General features: G+C 62.3%; 6 protein-coding genes across 6 annotated transcripts; 2 read left to right on the forward strand and 4 right to left on the reverse strand.

The window, feature by feature from the left end:
- Positions 1–636: 636 nt before the first annotated feature.
- Positions 637–2,170, forward strand: V1510DRAFT_361947 (uncharacterized protein; the record flags this gene model as incomplete). Its single annotated transcript, XM_066931083.1, has 3 exons — positions 637–1,354; positions 1,386–1,485; positions 1,519–2,170. 3 exons carry the CDS (start codon positions 637–639, stop codon positions 2,168–2,170), a joined length of 1,470 nt encoding a protein of 489 aa, XP_066790293.1.
- A 222-nt stretch (positions 2,171–2,392) lies between these two features.
- On the forward strand, positions 2,393–3,162 carry V1510DRAFT_311158 (ESCRT-II complex subunit-domain-containing protein). The gene is made up of 4 exons (XM_066930738.1): positions 2,393–2,691; positions 2,724–2,884; positions 2,916–2,991; positions 3,024–3,162. Exons 1-4 carry the CDS (start codon positions 2,448–2,450, stop codon positions 3,140–3,142), a joined length of 600 nt encoding a protein of 199 aa, XP_066790294.1. The 5' UTR covers positions 2,393–2,447; the 3' UTR covers positions 3,143–3,162.
- On the reverse strand, positions 3,104–6,296 carry V1510DRAFT_391265 (uncharacterized protein). Its single transcript, XM_066931774.1, has 6 exons — positions 6,016–6,296; positions 5,606–5,983; positions 5,518–5,573; positions 5,161–5,482; positions 4,665–5,129; positions 3,104–4,367 (listed from the first exon to the last, which is right to left on the reverse strand). The coding sequence occupies exons 1-6, from the start codon at positions 6,157–6,159 to the stop codon at positions 3,183–3,185; spliced, it is 2,550 nt and encodes an 849-aa protein (XP_066790295.1). The 5' UTR covers positions 6,160–6,296; the 3' UTR covers positions 3,104–3,182.
- On the reverse strand, positions 6,297–11,349 carry V1510DRAFT_413135 (uncharacterized protein). Its single transcript, XM_066933196.1, has 3 exons — positions 10,969–11,349; positions 8,639–10,933; positions 6,297–8,602 (listed from the first exon to the last, which is right to left on the reverse strand). The coding sequence occupies exons 2-3, from the start codon at positions 10,847–10,849 to the stop codon at positions 6,518–6,520; spliced, it is 4,296 nt and encodes a 1,431-aa protein (XP_066790296.1). The 5' UTR covers positions 10,850–10,933; positions 10,969–11,349; the 3' UTR covers positions 6,297–6,517.
- A 1,103-nt stretch (positions 11,350–12,452) lies between these two features.
- Positions 12,453–16,664, reverse strand: V1510DRAFT_413140 (ankyrin repeat-containing domain protein). Its single transcript, XM_066933197.1, has 2 exons — positions 15,553–16,664; positions 12,453–15,517 (listed from the first exon to the last, which is right to left on the reverse strand). Exons 1-2 carry the CDS (start codon positions 16,320–16,322, stop codon positions 12,685–12,687), a joined length of 3,603 nt encoding a protein of 1,200 aa, XP_066790297.1. The 5' UTR covers positions 16,323–16,664; the 3' UTR covers positions 12,453–12,684.
- On the reverse strand, positions 16,189–18,368 carry V1510DRAFT_311325 (uncharacterized protein). The gene is made up of 5 exons (XM_066930740.1): positions 18,201–18,368; positions 17,302–18,165; positions 16,520–17,270; positions 16,426–16,488; positions 16,189–16,393 (listed from the first exon to the last, which is right to left on the reverse strand). The coding sequence occupies exons 1-4, from the start codon at positions 18,260–18,262 to the stop codon at positions 16,456–16,458; spliced, it is 1,710 nt and encodes a 569-aa protein (XP_066790298.1). The 5' UTR covers positions 18,263–18,368; the 3' UTR covers positions 16,189–16,393; positions 16,426–16,455.
- Positions 18,369–18,380: the final 12 nt, after the last annotated feature.

Here is an 18,380-nt window from a genome sequence, read left to right on the forward strand (position 1 = left end):
CGCCCGACGAACGTCGAGCGGGACGACTACCCGCCGGTGAGCAGCGTGTACGCCGGAGACAGCCGCATAATCAGGCGAGAGGACGACACCGAGGACGGCGACAGCACGTACTCCGGACACATCTACGCCGACTCGGTGATCCGGAGCAGCTGGCGGCCGTACGACGACGACGAGGGCAGCTCGAGCGTCTACCCGCCCGAGTCGGCGTTTCCGGCCGACGCGGCCGCGCCGGCCGGCCTCCTCAACGACGACGAGCTCGAGTCGTCGGTGCGGAACTCGATGGAGAGCATCGGGCTCGAGAGCGTGCTCGCCGTCCGCAAGGAGTCGCCGCCGCCGCCGCGCCTGTGCTTCAACGACTTCAACTCGGTTCCGCGGAACATGACGGCCGCCACCCTCAACACGGCCGCGATTGCCCGCAACTACGCCAACCCCTCGGCCGCCCAGCGGCTCAGGGGCCTCGACATCGTCGACGGCCATGTCCAACACAACACCTTTGCGGCCGACCGCCACGACTCCGGCGGCCGCATGCCGGAGATCCGCGAGGAAGACATCGGGCTGGACGTCCCCGGCCTCCAGGACATCTACACCAGGGTCGGAAGCGGGCTTCCCAGCCTGGCGGAGAGCGAGTACAACCCGATGCTCGCGCACAGCCACCGCGCAAGCTCGCCGGACCCCCGCCGGGCCCGGCAGTCGTACGTCCAGGACGACCGCCTCGTCCAGGAGGGCTACGTGCCGCAGATGATCACGTATCCGATCCTCAGCGACACGCTCAACGACGCCATCTGGTTCAAGCTCTACGTGTTCTCCATGTGCTGTCTCTTTGCCACGTCGTTCTTGATCTGGCTGCGCACAGAGGTGACCACGATCACGCCCATCACAGACAGCATCTACACGGTCGTGTCGAGCTCGTCCAAGATCCTGTTTGTCGACACCGTGGTGGCCATCTCGATCTCGGCCGCGTGGTTCGTGCTGGTCAGACTCTTTGTGAGGCCGCTGCTGTACATCCTCCTGTTCTCCATCCCCATGGGCCTCGTCAGTCTGACCATCTACCCCATGACCATGTCCTACAAGGACAGCTACGGCGGCAACACGCCGCAGGACCGGGCCATGCGGTGGACCAGCCTGGTCCCGTTCTTGTTTGCCGCCGGCTGGGTCTGGTTTGCCTACAAGGGAAGGCACGCGCTGGACCGCGGCATCGGCATCATCCACCTGGCGTGCAACATCCTCAACGCGAACCGCGCGCTGATCGGCCTCAGCATCGGCACGCTGTCGTCGTTCATGGTGTTCACGTGGATCTGGATCGGCATGTTCACCCGCGTCTTCTTGAAGGGCCGGGCAATGGCCGACAGCCGAGGTACGTGGGCGCCCGATCTGGCTGACCGCAGGGCTCGTCACCTGGATCCTGGACGCAAACTGCTTTCTCCTCGGCGCTTGGTACACGGTGATGTATCTGTGGACATGGGGCGTGTTTTCTGGCGTCCAGAGGTGAGCATCCGCGCGGCCCCGCTGACCTCGCAGAGTCTGTACTTCGGCCACTGTCTCTCAGTGGTACTTCCACAGGCCTGCAGCGCGAACGCTGGGGTCTACGAACATTCTCTCGGCCGCGCTGTATCATTCGGCCAGCACGTACTCGGGCACGATCTGCTTCTCGTCGTTCGCCGCGCTGCTCATCCGCATCCCCCTGATGGTCCTCCCCAAGAGGCTCACGGCCGTGCTCCAGCTGTTCTGCTTCCAGTTCATCGCCGGCCCGATCGGCGCCGTCACCAACCCGCTCACGCTGTCGTACGCGGCCGTCACCGCCACGCCGCTGGTGCCGGCCTCCCGGGGCGTGGCCAACCTGCGCGTCCGCGACATCGGCCAGCAGGCCGCCAGCCCCTACGCCTGGACCGCCTACCGCCTGTCCAAGATGCTCCTGACCTCCGCCCGCGCGCTGACCGCGCTCGGCCTGGGCTTTGGCGCCTGGGTTCACGCCGCCCACGACAACGGCGGCAGTCTCTACGGCTACATCGTCGGCCTGCTCGGCGCCGGCATCGGCTGGGTCGTTCTCGGCGCCACCGAGGGCAACCTGTCGATGATCGTCGACGCGACCTTCATCTGCTTCGCCATCGACCAGTCCGCCAACAAGGGCGGCCACTGCAAGGAGGCCGACGCGCTGTTTGGCATCTCCTAGGCCCGTTGCATTTCGCATATTTAGAGAATCTGTCGCGCGGACAGTTTGTACCTGGTCCTTTCTCGCCATGTTTTTCTTGATTTGTCCACCTTTCTGGGTGGTTATGCTCTTATTTGACGGTGGACGGATCGTGCACGGAACTGCGGTCGATGGCATAGTGCGAGAGTTTTGTGTAAGATGAGTAGAATATAAAGATCCCCGCCTCCCAATCTCCACGTGACTTACCCGGACCTGCCTAACCGCCGTCACAGACCGCCGTCCACAGCATTCATCCGACATGGCGCAGACGGCACCAGGCTCGGCGCCAGCGGCGCCGGCACAGCCCGCGGAGAACACGATCTTCCCGTCGATCTACTCGTTCCCGCCGTTCTTCACCCGCCAGCCGAACAGCCAGACGTGGGCGTCGCAGCTGTCGATATGGAAGACGTTCATCATGACCTACTGCCGGTACAACCGGCTGTGGAAGCTGGACCTCAACGCGGCGCTCGAGACGGAGCTGTTCACAAACAAGAGCATCCAGCGTACGTGCGGCTGCGTGTTGTGCTGACGGCAGGGTCGCTCAAGTTCGAGACCGCACGCGAGATCCTCGAGAGCCTGGTCGAGTCCGGATCGGCCGAGTGGGTGGCGCCCACGAGGGGAAACCAGGGCAAGCCGTCGGTGGCGTACGTCTACTGGAAGCGGCCGGAGGAGTGGGCGAACCTGATCGCGCAATGGGTACGGGCGGCCGAGGCTGGGCTGACCGCAGGTCGACTCGACCGGCCAAAAAGACTCGATTCTCACGCTGTACGAGATCGCGGACGGCGACCTGTCGGTGTCGCAAGGTACGTGTCCGGCGGGGCCGGCTGACGGGCAGAGTTCCGAGGCATCGACCCCACCGTGCTGCGCAAGGCGCTGGACGTTCTCATCAAGCGCGGACAGGCGCAGATCATGAAATCCTTTGACGGCGAGGAAGCCGGCGTCAAGTTCTTTTAGGGATCGACTCGGGTCCATATACAAATACTAGTCTATGCATCTACGCGCCGCTTGCGAGCGAGAACTCGCTGTCGTACTTGACGCCCATCCGCAGCACTCCCGTCAGGATCCACTCGGTGCTGAACAGAAACGCTTTCTTGTTGTGCCGCTTCGCGTGCGCCATGAAGTTCTCGATGTACGAGTGCTCGGACTCGGAAGAGATCAGGATCAGGACGCTCTCGGTGCTGGGCAGCGTGGACTCGCTGAACTTTTTTGCGCGCGCGGCCTTGATGGCCGTGCACTGGCCGCCGTTGGCCTGCACGATGCGCCTGATGGTGTCCGTGCCTCCGCGGATGCCGGGCGTCATGTTGAGGTTGAGGCCGGCAAACGGGCCCTGGCCGCCGCTCTGCCGGGCGCGCTCGAGGGACGCGAGCAGGTCGCACCCGTTCTTGTGCTCGCCCTCCGTGTCCTTGAGTATGTAGCCCAGCGGATCGAGAGGCCGGTCGGCCTTGAGGCTGTCGGTGATGAAGTCGCTCGAGATCACGACCGGCCCTCTGGGGAGCGCGCACAGGAACTTCTCGGTCCGGCTGATCTTGGGCGAGGCCACGTGGGTCGCGTCCAAGCTGTTCTCGGTGATTTCGATGCCCCGGGAGAGCAGTTTGTGCTGGTCGGCCTGGGTGAGCGTGCGGGAGTAGCCGGTGACCAGGATCCTGTAGTTGGCCGGCTCTGGCGAGACGTTTGGCGAGCTGCTGGCTTGGGGAGTGGCGGCCTTGCTGGCCGGCGTGTCTGCCTGGTGCGCGTTGCCGTCGAGGGCCGTCAGCGTCTTGCGTCTCTTTTGGCGCTGGAAGTCGTTGAGATCCGACATGTCATCTTTGAGCCTGACGGCGGCCTTTTCCTTGGCCTTCCGGCCCTGGTTGGGCGTGACGGGCAGCGCCTGCAAGACGCCGCCGCTGGCGTCGGCCGGTTTGGGCGGCACGGACGCGTCTGCGGCCGGAGACCGGCGGTTCTCTTTGCGGTCCGCGGCGGCCTTCTTCTTGCTGGGCTCTTTGCGCGGCGGCTCTGAGCGCAAAGTGCTCTCTGCCGGACGCTTGGCAGCCTCTGCAGGCGCCGTGGCCGTGGCCCCGGGCTCTGCCGGGCGGTCGATGCCTGCGTCGGCGCCGGTTTCGCCGGCCGAAGCTTCTGGAGCCGGCTCGTCGGGCCTCGGGACGGCGGCCTCTTCCATCTCGACGTCTGCCGCAGGCTCCGGCTCGGCGGCTGGCACGCCCGCAGCCAGCGGGCTCGGTTCGCGGGTCTCTGGTTCGCGGGTCTCCGCTCTCTCGTCGACAGACCGGGGCTCGTCTCTGAGCTCGGCCGCGGGCTCGGCCGCCGACTCGGCCACAGGCTCCGCCACAGGCTCCGCCACAGACTCCGCCACAGGCTCCGCCACAGGCTCCGCCACAGACTCCGCCACAGGCTCCGCCACAGGCTCCCCGGCCTCAGGCCCGGATTCAGGCCCGGCCCCAGGCCCGCTCGCCGCAGGCACACCCGCCTCCACCGCAGGCACACCCGCCTCCACCGCCGCCTGCTCAACAACGGTCTTGTCCAGCTGGACCTTGCCAATAACCTCTGCCACGCCCGCCTGAGTGCACGTGTAGCGCGCATCTTGCACGTCCTGAACCGCGCCTGCCGCGTACGTCTCCTCGATCCACAGGTGGTTCACAACGTGGATTCGCCAGTCGCACGCCGCCTCGTATTTGTCGCCGGTCGGCCGGGAGGCAATCAAGTGCGTGTTGTCGTTTTTCAGCACCTTCGTGTACTTGGCGCCGCAGGCCTCAATCAGCTTCTCGAGGTAGTGCCGCGAGTCGCCCGTGTAGTTCGAAATCGAGATAGACATGTCCTTCATCCCGTGGACGCCTCCAGAAGGCACCGGGTAGTGCAGAATCCTCAGCAGCGGCGAGACCCACTGGTCGTTGGCTACCATCCAGTAGAGCCATGCCAGATTCCCGACCACAATGCCCCGCTTGCACGCCTACAGTCAGCGCGCACCCGTCGGGGCGTACCTTGGCATACTCCGAGCCCCTGCGGTACACGCCGACGTACGTGTCGGCGTCGTCGACGTTGTCCGTGTACTCGCCGCCCCCTCGGTTGATCAGATCGCGGACGCTGTCGAGCAACCGTCCGGACAGCGACAGGTCGGCCGAGAGGTAGATCCACTTGCCGGCAAAGATGCCGGCCCTCTTCGACGACAGACTGGGTATGCACGAGCCGCTGCTGTGGTCGCGGTCGGTGCGCGTGTCCGCCGCAGCCTCCAAGAACGCAGGACACGGAAACAAGTACCGCCCCTCGTCCACGCGCCGCTTGAGCCTCAGGCACTCCTCGACCCTGTCGTCAGCGGTCGTCCGGCACTCGGCACTTACCACTGCGGCAGCACGATCTTAATTGTCGACCGTCGCTGGGCTTGTCTGTACTTATCCTACGGTCAGTCCGTCCCGCGCCGGCCCCTACCGAGTCCTGGCCCTGCACAACCAGGTGCGTCGTGAACTTGGTCAGATTGTCCGACCACTGGCCGCCCAGGGCTCTGACGGCGCACTGCACGGCCGCTTTGTCGCCCTGCGCCAGGCCCTCGACGGTGATATTGATCTCGGCCAGAACGTGCCTCTCGTTCGGCGAAAACGGCCGCAGCGGAGCGATCTTGGCCAGCTTCGACGACTTCCACACCCACTGCGGTCGCACGACCGACACCATCGAGTCCTCGGCGGACTGGTAGGCCGGGAAATCGACGCTGTTGGCGATGATATGCGTGATCTTGGTAAGATCCAGTTCGTGCGACGCCGAGCCGAACGTGTACTCACAGGCGCCTCCCTTCAGCAGCAGCGTCTTGGTCTGCCGGTCAGCGGGCCCCCTGCACAGCTTACCGCAATGTATTCGTCCTCGGACAGGCTGTCGTTGCGGACGACGTGGAACACGACGTTGTAGAACAGAGGCCGGCCGCCCTCCTGTCGCTGCGGCGCTCTCGACGCGCTCGCCGGGCCGGTCTTGGGGACGTGGCTGGAGGCCATCGTGAACGTGCCTCTGGCTGTTCTCTTCGTCGCTGCGTGAGCTCTCTATCGCGGGGGACGCTTCCACCGGCATCCGAGCCCAAGCGACGCGAAACCGGCGGTTAGGTTTTCGACGCGCGTGCCGCGCGCAGCCCTAACCCCAGTGCGGCGGTCTTCACTGCGATGTCATTTATTGCGTAGAATTGCTTCGTAAATCAGCTGGTGCGCTCTGCAGTGCCCTGTAGATGGCGTTCTATATATACATAGTAAATACATGGATACTATACAAAACTCAAAACAAACGGCGTCTCGGCCGGTGTGGCGAGGCGCCTGTTAACGAAAAGTGCAAAATAACGTCCTTGAGCCACGTCCTGCAGCGCTAGGACGTGGTGCTGTGGGCAGACCACGAGTCCACCCTCTTATGCAATGACTTGGTGTCGACCAGGTGGGTGCTGAGCTCGCCGACCAGGCGCTCGAGCTTGAGCGAGTTCTGGGCGAGGGCGTCGGTCAGGGACGAGTTCTGGTCGAGGATGCGCTTCTCGTTGATCGAATGCTGGAGCAGCGAGGACTGGTAGGCCTGGGTGGTCTCCTGGCAGACGCGCATGTGCTCCTCGTGGCCGTCGAGCTGGCGGTTGAGCTCGGCGATGGTGTCCTTGAGCTGGTGGCGCTCGCCCTTGAGGGCGTCGACGGTGGACTGCCAGTCCAGTCGCTGGCCGACGACGGCGTCCTCGATGGTGGCGAGCAGGCGGGCGCAGTCGAACGGGGGCTCCTGGGGACTGTGGGAGCCGTCGTCGGACGCCGGGAGCGGGTAGTCGAAGAGCGCGCAGAGCTTGTCCCTGACGAGCGCGAAGTTCTTCTCGAGCATGGCGTTCTCGGCCAGGGCGAGCGACAGCGACGACTTGATGGCCGCGACCTCGCCCTTCTCGCCCGGGGCCTCGTTGCCGATGATGGGCCGCCTGGCGGCGATGGCCTTGGACCGGCCCCTCTCGCGGTTGAGCTGCGCCTCGAGGGACTTGACCTTGTCGTTGCTGTGCTTGAGCTCGAGCGTGTACCGCTCGCGCAGGCTGCGGATGGCCTGCTGGAGCGCCTCGCGCTGCGACTCCAGGTCCTTGATCTGCTCGGTGGCCTCCTGGTGGGCGCTGGCGCCGGACGTCATCGAGCCCAGCGAGTGCTGCGAGACCGACTTGGAGAGCACGCGCTCGGGCTCCTCGAGGTTTCCCTTGCTGGACGGCCGAGAGAGATCGTAGAGTCTCTCGCGCTCCCAGCGGGCTCCGGTCGCGGCCGACATCTCCGACGCGACCGGCGAGCTGGCGCCGGAGAGCATGTGCGGCGAGACCGACAGCGACCGGTTCTCGATCTTGTCGTGGCTGAACTTGGAGTCGTCCTCGAGCTCCTCCTTCATGCTGGCCAGCAGGTACTCGAGATTGTGGCCGTTGGAGCGCTCGAACGTCAGCTTGCGTCTGGCGTCGTCCAGCGCGGACTCGAGCAGGCTGAGCTTGGCCTGCACCTCGTCGCTCGGCTCGTGCTGCGCTGTTAGCCACGCGTCTCGGCCGGCGCGTACCTTGCGGGACCTGGTCTCGCCCAGCCTCGTCTCGAGCTCGCGGCTGCGCTCGCGCTCGGCGTCCAGCGACTGCAGGAACTCGACCCTCATCTGCGCCTTCTCCTGCTGCTCCGACCGCAGCTTCTTCTCCAGCTCCTGCAGCCGCTTCGCGTAGAAGCTGTTGCGGTACGAGTGGCTGTTGACGCTCTCGTCGCCGCTCGAGTTGTCGTCGTCTCCGAAGCCGTCCGCGTTGCTCTCGGTGGTCGCAAACTTGTCCAGCATCATCTCGAGGTCCATCTCTCTCTTGATGGACGCCGCCAGGTCCGTCGAGACCTGCCGCAGCTCGTGCTCCAGGCTCTTGACGAGCTCTGCGTTGAGCTGCGCGCTCGCGATGGTCGCCGCGTCGGTGATCTTGAGAGACTTGAGGCTCGGCACGTTGATGTCCGGCTTGTGCAGCTTCGCCTTCTCCAGGAACGAGCCCACGGTCTTGATGCCCTTTCTCTTCGGCGGCGACTGCGACGTGGGGAAGCTCAGCTGGCTCTCTGTGGCCGGCGAGCTGGCCATCGAGCCGGCGCTCCGTGGGCTCTTGAACGGCGACGTCGGCGTCGACAGCGCCAGCCGTCCGGGCGACACCGGGATCTGCACCGTCAACGTGGACATGTTGCGTCTCGACGGCGACAGCGTCTTCGGCTTGATATTCGCGGCGACCGCGTCCGCCATCGCTTCCTCCGACAGAACGTCCGAGTCCATCGTCAGGTCGGTCGTGTGGCTGGTCTCGTTCGACTGCGTGAACGACTCCGACACGTCCGAGATGTTGCCGACCACGTGGTCGAACGACCTGAACTCGTCCCTCGAGATCGTCATGGAGGTGTTTGTGGACCGCACCGTCGAGAGGTCGTCGCCCCGCTCCGAGCCCTCCGCGTCCTCCTGGGTCAGAGTGGCCGCGCGCCTGCCGCTCACCTCAAACGCGTCCTCGTCATAGTCCATGGTGCTGTAGAACGAGCTCGTGCTCATGGCCGACGACGGGGGATCGTACGACGCAGGCGTCAGGTATCTGCTGTTGTCTGGAGAGAGCGGCGAGCTGCTCGTGTAGTCATCGGCGGAATAGAACGACTCCGTCGACAGGTTCGGCGTGAACCTCAGCCCGGCCGCGCTTTCCCGTAAACCGCCTCTGCCAGAGCCCATGTCCTGTTTCACCGTGTGGTCCGTGGAGTACGACGACACCGAGCTATCGATGGACTCGGAACCCGAAAAGTCCTTGGCTGACGACGACATTTCCGACAGCGGCGACGACGGGACGTCGGTGATTCCGGAGGGCGAGCCTTTGCCCGAATCTGGCTCAACGCCATCGCCGGCGCTGGGCGCAGCCGACGAATCGATCGACGGCAGGCCTGGTGCCCGCGCCGACGTGACAAGCCTCGTGCTATTTTTGACCGACGACGACCTCCTGGGAGGGTGGAACGGGGCTGGTGCGGCTTGTGGTGTGATCTCGGTGTCCATTTTGGCTACCTCAACCTGCCTGGCCGACACATCTGCTGCTTTTGCGGCCGTTTGCTCCTCGTGGGCTTTGCCCAGGCTCTGCTCCAGCTGGGAGGCGATGCCGTCAAAGTCGACGCTGTCGCCAGATGTGCTGGACGCGCTGGAGGAGTACAGGTGCTCAGCCTGTTCAGAGTAATCGGCGCTGCTGTCGTTGAGCGCGCTATCGTCCGCGCTGTCAGGTGTACTCCTAGGGAGCTGACTAGCTGCTTCGGGCGAATCACTCAGTGAGACATCATGCATCTCGGCATCATGCGCAGTAGCCACATCGCCCGTTAGGGTTGTGGTGTGGTTTGTGGCTGGGGCTGAGTGCGGCGCGGCAGAACGTTGGCCGCTGGCCGCGCTTTGGTGGCCGCTTATAGTGCTCTGCGGATCCTCAGGCTCGTCATCGTCCGACATGTTGATGACCTTCAGGTCCGTCGGGATGCCGCCGTGGCTGCTGAACATGGCATGAGACATGGACTCGGGGCTGTCGGCGCTCTTGAGGATGCTGGCCGAGAGCGCCGAATCAATCGAGAAGCCGGCGTCCTCGTCGTCTGAGACGCTCAGGAACGTTCGCTCCTCGATCGGCATGAACTGGGACGTCGGGTCGGGCGCAGGCACCGCGGGCTGGTGCTCGTCGATCGGCCCCAGGTCGGGCTCTGCCTGGACCGATCCGACCGGGGACGGGCCTGGGGTCGACGGCGACGGCATCGATCCGTGCTGGACGAGCTCGGTGCCGACCTTGAGGCGCTCTGCGCTGTGCGTGGAGGCGAGGCCGGGGCGGGCCGGGCCACGGAGACTGGTGGTGGTGCTGGCGGCCCGTGGACGGCTAGACACCGGGCTCGTAGGTCGGCTCCGCGGGCCACCGTTGACGGGGCTCGGCGGGTGGCTGATGGTGTTGTTTCTGTTCGGGTTCTCGTACCCGGACACTGAGCTCCGCGTGGACGAGGGCTGGCTGGTGTGCGCATGCATGCCGCTGCCGTGCGAGGCCGCGGCCGAGTTATATCCCGGGCTCGCAACAGGCGTGGCCAGGCGGGGATATCGGTCAAACTCGCGAAACACATGGTTGGGCGGGATCGGTGAGCTGGGCGTTCTAATCGGAGGGCTTCTCCTCGGGTCCATCGCCAGCGCTCCCGGGTTGTAGGCCGCCGTATTGAGTTTCAGAGGAGCGTGCTTCTGGCCGCCAGACGTATGACTAGCTCGTCCCGACCCCGATCCGCGCGCAGAGTCACCGGCGGACACAGCAGCCGTGGACGCCGATGACGACGCAGACGACGGAGATGAAAACTCAAAGATCGGGTCCTTTTGGGAGTCGTTCGAACTATTGGAGCCCAGTGACCCAGTAACAGACTCGGCCTCGGATGGTGATGAAAACTTTTGTGATAGCGGCGAGGTGGGGATCGCAGTGGTGATATAGGTCACGGTATTCGGTATCGAGTCTAAATTCAGACCCGCCGGGCCGTTGCCGCTTCCACCTCCATGGTTGTTTTCAGGTCCTGGCAGGCTTCTATCTTTCTTTTCTACATTCGCTTGGCTCACGTGCTTGTCCGCTTTGTCGTGGCGCGAGTGCCGGTCGTGCCTGTCGTGCTTGTCCGACTTGTGCGATCGCACGCTGGGTGTCCGATGACTTATTCGCGCGAATATCGACGACATTTAAACTCAATGCTCTGACCCCTACGCTGAGGGCTCTGAAAAGGTATGCTGGTAGAATGCTGCGGGTTCTCGGCTCCGATCGCGCTTTACTGTTAGAAAGCACAGGTGTTTGCGAATACCCTACCGATGAGCGCTTTTGTTTCGACGCCGGAGCGGTACAAGACTCAACGAGCCCGTCGTTGCCGTGGCGTCCAGTCGGCCTCGTGCTCAACGCATGCACTGAGACCGTGCACGCTTTATAGGGACCGGCGGCAGTCTGGTGCCAGGGCCTGCAATCAAACGAGTCCTGGTCCTGTCCTCGGTGCTGCAGAGTCGATCCGGTGAAAAAAGACACAGCCCCTCACTTTGATGGGCTCCGATTCCGCGTGATACGGTGAACGCTGTGCTTCCCTGGTGCTGTCTCGCTCCTCGTCATAGAAGAGCTTGCCCGTTCGCTCGACAGGTACAATGCTTGCGTGAAGCGCCCGCAGTTTCGCACGGTTGTTCTTGAAGGAAGCCGCGGAAGGCGCTGCCGTGCCCTCTGGGCGCTGCACGTATTACACCAAACCGGGCCGTAGCTGGCCAATGTGGAGCTAGAGCCCATTGCAGTACCGCCGCGTCTCTATGATTATCACTCTTGCGCGCTTTGGAGCAAACTCTCCGACACAACAGGCATGTGTCTAGCCGCTGTGGGCTGACGGTATGCAAGCAAGGGGTAGCGTGTGTTTGTGTACACAGCCGGCGCCTGTCTGCCAAATTAGGCAATTTTGACGCGTCGCGTCACCGCGCCCAAAGCTAGGATCACAGAATAGAGTTCCTACCAACTTGGCCGTACAAATAGATTTTCCACTGTCTCGGACGTTCTATTGCGTCGGTAGGGGCCAGTCACAGCTAGCCTGCTCCCTGCCCAGCACCGCTGCTAGCCACCAGGAATATTCGCTGGGCCGTGGACTTAGTGCACGGCCATGCTCCCCATTTAGTGGGTCCACGGACTCGTAACTACACGAGGCATCTGAAGGGATGTCTGGCGCGGCGCCTCGATTATAGAGGGAATAAACAAGGCGCCGGCTCCCAGCGCCGACGGAATATGCTTCAACGCTGTAAATGACTGTCCCCTTTTTTTCACGGCTCTTGGGCATCTCCAAGGCGATTGCACGCACCACCGTGGACGTGAGGGCTCTTCGGTTCACTGGTCATGCGTACGCCCGGCATCTACTTTCGCAGCTAGCGGCCACCGCAGAGGTGCCAAAGTACGCCATGCTCAGAAGCAGTTACTTCCTAAACGTCACTCTGTAGCTCTTACTCAAAGCATGCGACTAATCGGAGGGTAATATGTATGTGTGCTGGTCTTCTGCCTGTTAGGGTAACACCCACATTGCAGATTAACGAGCCGCAGCGAAATTGGCCAGGGAATGAGGGGACCGGGACCACTAGAAGACGGTAGGCGATTATCGTTCTCGCACCGACTAGGCCGGCATAGAGACCCATCGATAGGGCTCCAGCGTGCCCTGGAGGCCCAGCCCCTGCGGAGAAGCAAGGGAGATTGTTTTCTTTGCGGGCTATGGAGACGGAGCTGCTCTACGTCACACTGTAATTTGGTGTAACCCGCCCAGCCCTCATGCTCAATCAAAAAGACTATTAGTGCAATTTCCTGTTGTACATAACGAAGTCAGAGTAGTAACAGCTTTGAGGATGTGACCGCCTCGCGGCACATGACAAGATACGTAAAATTGACGACTAACGTACACAAAAATTACAATTCTATTGACAGAACGATTACCAAATTAAATGTATGCCTGCTAGTATATCATTGCCGTATGTATGTTTCAACAGTCCCTAGCTCCGTAATGCAATTGTTATATGCTAAGTGCCTCTATCGCATCATCCAGCAGACTGATCGTCTCTCCCAGGTAGTCCTCAGCTGTGACCCTTGCCCCGTGTTTGATGAGGACGTTCATGATGTCTGTGAGCTTGAGTCTCTTGGCGATGTCGTAGGGGGACCCGTAGAGACCCTCGCCCCCGTTCGGGTCCGCTCTGTTCTTCAGGAGGAACTCGACCACCGGGAGATTCTGCGCCCAGCAAGCGGCCTGCAGGGCGCTGCCATACTCTCCGCCCAGGATGTCGATCTGCCGGCGACCCCCAACATGCAGCAAAAGATCCAAAATTTCGATGGTGTCGTGGTCCACCAGGAAGGAGGCAAAGCAGGCCGCCTGGACGACTGTGCCGAACTGGCCCGATATCTGGTAGAGCAGATGATTGATCGTGGCAGTGGGTAGATAAGAAAGCAGGAATCTCAAGAGATCGTAGCTTCCGGAGAGCGCGGCCGCCTGTAGAACGTTGCCGTATTTGCCGTTTTCGATCTCGACATTGGCATCGGCTTGCACCAGCAACTTGATGACCATGAGGTCGAGCCTTGTGCGGACGGAAAAACACGCTGCCTGGATGGGCGATCCATAAATGCCTCCGAGGATATTCGGGTCAGCACCCTGGGAGAGCAGCGTCTGCACGACTTCGGCAGATCCGCAGTACGCGGCTGCCTCCAACGGCGTTCCGTATCTGCCCGCGACTACATTCACCCGGGCGCCAGAAGAGATGAGAAGGGAGACAATGTCATCGCGTCCGCACAGTGCTGCCAAATTCAGCACCGAGCCGTAATACGGGATCTCAGCGCACACGTCTGCTCCGTATTGGATCAGAAGCTCGATGAGGTCTTTGCGGCTAGTCTTGCCGATTGCTGCATGGAGACACGTTCCGGTTTTCGGGCAGGGCTTGTTGATGTCGGCGTCCGACTCTAGCAGTAGCAGCACCATGTCGATGTCGTTGAGCAGGACGGCAATAGTCAAGGGCAGACCGTACCGGTCGGCTCTGTCTCGCAAGTTGGGGTCCGCCCCAGACTTGAGAAGCACGCGAGCTGCCTCAATGTTCTTGTGGCGTACGCAGGCCTGGAGGGGCGTTTCCAGTCCCTCTTTAGCGTCCAGGTTTGGATCAGCTCCGTAGGCTATAAGCATCTCGACGGTTTCTGTACTCAGCCGGCAGACTTCTTCCCAGTAGCCGTCCCGTGCGTCTATCCGTTGCAATAATTCACGCTCATCCAGCATGTAGGACTCGTCGTCGAAGGACTGGAAGGACAGCTCGGACCTGGATGCGCCCGAGACACTACCTTCCGAGTCGGAGTCGTCCATCATCTCGTCGATGGGATCGCATGCAAGCTGCAGTGCGGATCCAAACCCGTGGTCGGCGTCTAGGTCGAGCTGAACGCCGGTTCCGAGGAGCTTCTTGACAGCATACGTGTTGGACAGCTTGGCAGCGGTGTTGACTATTCCTCCGTAACTACCGCCGTAAGTGTCGATCTCGGGCGAGAACCCGAGCAGGAGGTCAAACACGTCCATCTTGTTGACCATCAGCGCCGTCTGTAGAGGCGTGCCGAACTCCCCAGAAATCTGGTTCAGTCCTGCGCCTTTCCGCAGCAGCGCCTCAACGAAGTCGCAGTCGGCGTACCGGATCGCGTAATTCAGTATCGAGCCGACTTCGTCGTTCACGATCGTAGACGCATCTGCCCCCATCTGGAGAAAGCCGTGCTGGAAGTTGCTGCTGCCTTCGTCTATGGCCATGAGCAGAAGCTTGTCCAGGGCTCGTTTCTTGGACTCGGTGCTACTCATTGAACCGCGCTCGTCGTCCGAATCACTCAGCTCTGCGTCCAGGCGCAGACCGAACATGGGCCCAAGCGGCTTAGCTCTGTCGTTGCTGCGGTCCAGCTCGATGTTCTGGTTGAGATCGACGAGTGCTGCCGAGCCTCTGTACGCAACCTCGGGAAAGAACCTCCGGAATAGATCGTACTTCAGAAGACCCATTCCGATGGCCGTTGCCGCTTGCGTGTAGGTGAAGTAGGGCAGCCACCGGCCGATGGACAGGTTGAACGCGTCCTCCGTCTCGGTCCTGAGGACATCCAGAAACACAGAGAAGTTTGTGTCTTGCTGCACAGACAGGAGCTCAAAGCTGTATCTCTGGCCGCGCATTACGGTGTCACTCTCCGAGGTCCGCAGTGTCTCGATGACATGGAAGTACCCGTAGCAACAGGCGTACGAGTAGAGCGGGTGAATCTCCAGGAAGTCTTGCATGCTTATAGAGGCGTCTGCTCTGGCTACCTTGCTCGCCTCTTCGTCAAAGTCTCTCATGATATGCCGGAAACAGATCTGTGCGATGTCGTCGTGGCAGTCAAGAGCATTGAGTCTGTTGCTCGCTCCGTCAACGAGCGTCTCAGAATACGAAAGCCCATGCTCGCGAATATGGTCGCCGATTGAGGAATGGGTCAGCAGGATCGTATTGTCGTCGGCCAGCTTGAGGATGCCGTTTGCCGTTCCGAGAACTTGCGTGATCAGCACCTCGACGTATACGTTGGACGAGTCCTCAATGTCCAAGGTCAGGAAGCCGTAGTCCATGTAGAGTCGTATGACCTCGCAGAATTCGCCTATCGACAGCGGGCGCACCCCGAAGAGCACCCATTTCAGAACGATCTCGAATACGGGTCGCAGCTCCTTCCGGATGGTGGAAAAGTTTCTCTGGAACACGTCCGAAAGTCCTTTCAAGGTGGGAGGGAAGAGTCTCTCGAGCGGGATAAAGTCGTAGGTGCCCTCTTTGATGTATTCGCCTTGAGAGAGTTCGTCGATCTGGTGGGCGACCCAGAGAATCCTGACTGTCAGTGCGAGTCCACGGCCGTGACTTACATTCCCTCGGACTTTCTGACCAGGTAGTCGATTATGGCCTCTCGCGATTTGCCCGTGGTCAGCATGCATTTCGGGACAATGTCTGGCTGCGAGTTGAAGCGGTAATCGATATACGCGGTGATATCGTGTTCCATCAGGTCCTGGGTGATCTCGATCTCGTAGAACTTGATGCCGTACGCGTTCTTCAGCTGCACACCTCTGGAGCGTCCTGTGAGCAGTATATTGACAGAGAGGCCGTTCGAGTTCCTGTTGACCAGGGTCTCCCGGAAAACGGTCTGCAGAATCTCGATTTCCCTGTGGTCGCATTCGTCTATGCCATCGAGCGTGATGATCAGGTGCGACTTGCTAGAGCACAGCGAGAGCAGACAGCGGCTGCAGTTGTCCATGAAAACGTCCAGTGATGAGCCTGGCTCTGTTCGCAGAACCCATGACAGGTCCTCGATCTCAGCAGGCAGGATGCCCTGGGCAAACGTCGAGGTCAGGACCTGCTCGAAAATGCAGGCCAGGATGTTGACGGCCGTGAGCGTATCCTTGTTCTTGTAGTCGCAGAAAATGTAGCAGAAAATCGAGGACGAGTGCCTGTCGTGCTCGTCCTTGAGGTTGTCGAGAATGATAGACGTCAGCAGCGACTTTCCGGTGCCCGGCCCTCCGTTGATGTAGAGAAACGAGCTGTGCCAGTTCTTCCACTCCATGTACTCTGGATTGGAGAAGATCCACTGCATCGGCTGCGACAGGAAAGAGGCCAGCCCCTTGTAGGACACGGAGAACATCTCCAGGCGCTCGTTGTTGAACGCGGGCCTGAAGGGGTTCTGGGTCTGCAGCCAGCTCAGGACGGTGTCGTCTGCGGTCAGCGCCGTCGGCGGTCGCACTTACAGGCCACCTGGAGCTCCTCGTTGTGCAGAATCACGCTGGGCGTCGACTGCGGCGTAGCGGCGGCTGCTGTCAGCGGTGGCGACCGGCCACGTACCGGCGAGGATCTTGTGCAGCCAGTGCAGCACGATCTGGTAGCCGTCGTCGTCCTCGTCCTCGGCCTGGGCCATGGAGGTGTACGTCTTGAGCACCTGGTACACCGGCACCGAGAGGTCGGACTTGGCCAGCATGGGCACGTGCGGCTGCGGTCAGCCCGGCAGCATCGGGTACTCACGCCATGCTCGTTGCTCACGCCCGGGTAGAGGTAGTAGAGCGAGTTCGGGCGCAGCCGCGGCAGCCGCTCCTCGTAGACTAGGCTGAAGAACGTCCGGACGGTTTTGCGGAGCTCGTCGATCTCGGCAGGAGGGAAGTAGTCGGTCAGGATGTTGAAGTAGTCGGGGCTGTTGCCGCCGCGTCTCCAGACCAGGCAGTCGATGGGCGTGCCGTAGAAGACGATGCCGGCGCAGTTGTCGGCGATGTCCGAGTACTCGCCGTGGGCCGTCCGCACCGACTCCAGCAGCGCCGAAATGACGATCAGGCCGCCCACTCCGTGGCACATGAACAGCAGCGGGGCCGTCGAGCTGCTTCGGACGCGCGACAGCGACATCAGCAGGCTGCTGGCCAGCACCGAGAACGAGTTCTGGCGCGACCTCTGCAGGGTGTAGCCGTAGGTCATGACCTTGCAGTCCGCCAGCAGGCTGTCGCGCGGCAGGAACTCCTCGAGCCAGGTCTTGTTGCTCCTCGTCTCGGCGGTGCCCGCTTTCCATGTCGCCAGCGAGTTCTGGAAGAGGTCGTGGATGGCGCAGATCCTGGGGTCAGCGTGTCCGCGGCGCCACGTACTCGATCGACGGCTCGGGCGTGTCCCTGAGGACCAGCAGCGGGTGCTTCTGGCTCAGGTTGAGCGCGACGGCGTCCAGAATGAAGTCGATGATGACCGGCGCGACCGCGCGGAACTTGGGGTCGTCCGGCCCCGAGAACTTGCAGATCTCGATGTGGTCGGCCTCGAGGCCCACGTTGAGCAGGCTCTGGCGCATCTCCGCGCTCTCCTTGGTCACGATCAGCGAGTTGCCGAGCATGAAGATCGGCTTGGTCTCGTAGAAGCACGCCGTGTAGAACGCGCCGTAGTCGTCGTTGCGGTCGAAGTAGGCCTCCTCGAACGACGACGACAGCGACTCGAGCTGGTCCGAGTTCAGCCGCAGGTCCTTGACCGCGTTGCTCACGCGCGGCAGCCGCGCCATGATCGAGCCGAAGATCGAGCCGCGGTGGGGCGTCGCCAGGAACACGATCCCGCAGATCGCCCGCCGCAGCTGCTTCCACCGCTCCATCATCTGGAACTCCTCCGGCCGGCCGTTCGGGTACCCCGGGATGTACTCGCTCAGCCGGTCGTGCAGGTGGTTCAGGAACGCCTTGGCCACCAGCCCGCCCATGCTGTGCGCCACAAACAGCAGCGGCCGCGACATGCACTCCAGCCGCGAGCTGTATATCTGCCGCTCCATGCCCACCGCCCGATCCGCCAGGTGGTTCGTGTTCTTGCCCAGCCACGCGTTCGCGTTGTAGTTGTACACCATCACGCGCACGCTGATGCCGTGCCGCTCGGCCTCGTCCGGCAGGAAGTCGCGCAGCCACATCGCGCTGCTGCCGTTCTTGCCGTTGGTCGTCCATGTCTTCTCGCCGTGGCCCGTCAGGCCGTGGATGGCGATGATGCTGCCGCCGTCAGCCCCGCGCCCCGCCTGGCTTACTCTGCGATAATCCGGCTCGAGTCGTCGGGCTCGTACACCACCCGGAGCTCGTCGGGCACCATGTTGCCGTCGCTCGTGGAGAACGCCCGCGGCCGCTATCCCTGTGCTTCCTCTGGCCGGTGCGCCTCCGGGGCATCAATGCGCTCGCTGCCTGTCGCGCTGTGGGCTCGCCGCGGTTGC

Source organism: Dipodascopsis tothii (genome assembly GCF_038497935.1).
Source record: "Dipodascopsis tothii strain CBS 759.85 unplaced genomic scaffold V1510scaffold_7, whole genome shotgun sequence".
In the NCBI taxonomy this organism is placed as follows: domain Eukaryota; kingdom Fungi; phylum Ascomycota; class Lipomycetes; order Lipomycetales; family Lipomycetaceae; genus Neoaidaea; species Neoaidaea tothii.

Coding starts and splice junctions, on each gene's coding strand:
- V1510DRAFT_391265 (XM_066931774.1), bottom strand. CDS start 6,159: ATGGCCTCCAGCCACGTCCCCAAGACCGGCCCGGCGAGCGCGTCGAGA. Junction 5,574..5,605: donor TTGTGCAGGGCCAGGACTCG/GTAGGGGCCGGC, acceptor GACTGACCGTAG/GATAAGTACAGACAAGCCCA. Junction 4,368..4,664: donor AGGCGGCGGTGGAGGCGGGT/GTGCCTGCGGTG, acceptor CCAGCCGCCGAG/CCGGAGCCTGCGGCAGACGT.
- V1510DRAFT_413135 (XM_066933196.1), bottom strand. CDS start 10,849: ATGTCGTCGATATTCGCGCGAATAAGTCATCGGACACCCAGCGTGCGA. Junction 8,603..8,638: donor ATGACGAGGACGCGTTTGAG/GTGAGCGGCAGG, acceptor CTGACCCAGGAG/GACGCGGAGGGCTCGGAGCG.
- V1510DRAFT_311325 (XM_066930740.1), bottom strand. CDS start 18,262: ATGGTGCCCGACGAGCTCCGGGTGGTGTACGAGCCCGACGACTCGAGC. Junction 18,166..18,200: donor TCGAGCCGGATTATCGCAGA/GTAAGCCAGGCG, acceptor TGACGGCGGCAG/CATCATCGCCATCCACGGCC. Junction 16,489..16,519: donor GCTGCACAAGATCCTCGCCG/GTACGTGGCCGG, acceptor CGCTGACAGCAG/CCGCCGCTACGCCGCAGTCG.
- V1510DRAFT_413140 (XM_066933197.1), bottom strand. CDS start 16,322: ATGTTCTCCGTGTCCTACAAGGGGCTGGCCTCTTTCCTGTCGCAGCCG. Junction 15,518..15,552: donor GTCAGAAAGTCCGAGGGAAT/GTAAGTCACGGC, acceptor ACTGACAGTCAG/GATTCTCTGGGTCGCCCACC.
- V1510DRAFT_311158 (XM_066930738.1), top strand. CDS start 2,448: ATGGCGCAGACGGCACCAGGCTCGGCGCCAGCGGCGCCGGCACAGCCC. Junction 2,692..2,723: donor CACAAACAAGAGCATCCAGC/GTACGTGCGGCT, acceptor TGCTGACGGCAG/GGTCGCTCAAGTTCGAGACC. Junction 2,885..2,915: donor CGAACCTGATCGCGCAATGG/GTACGGGCGGCC, acceptor GGCTGACCGCAG/GTCGACTCGACCGGCCAAAA.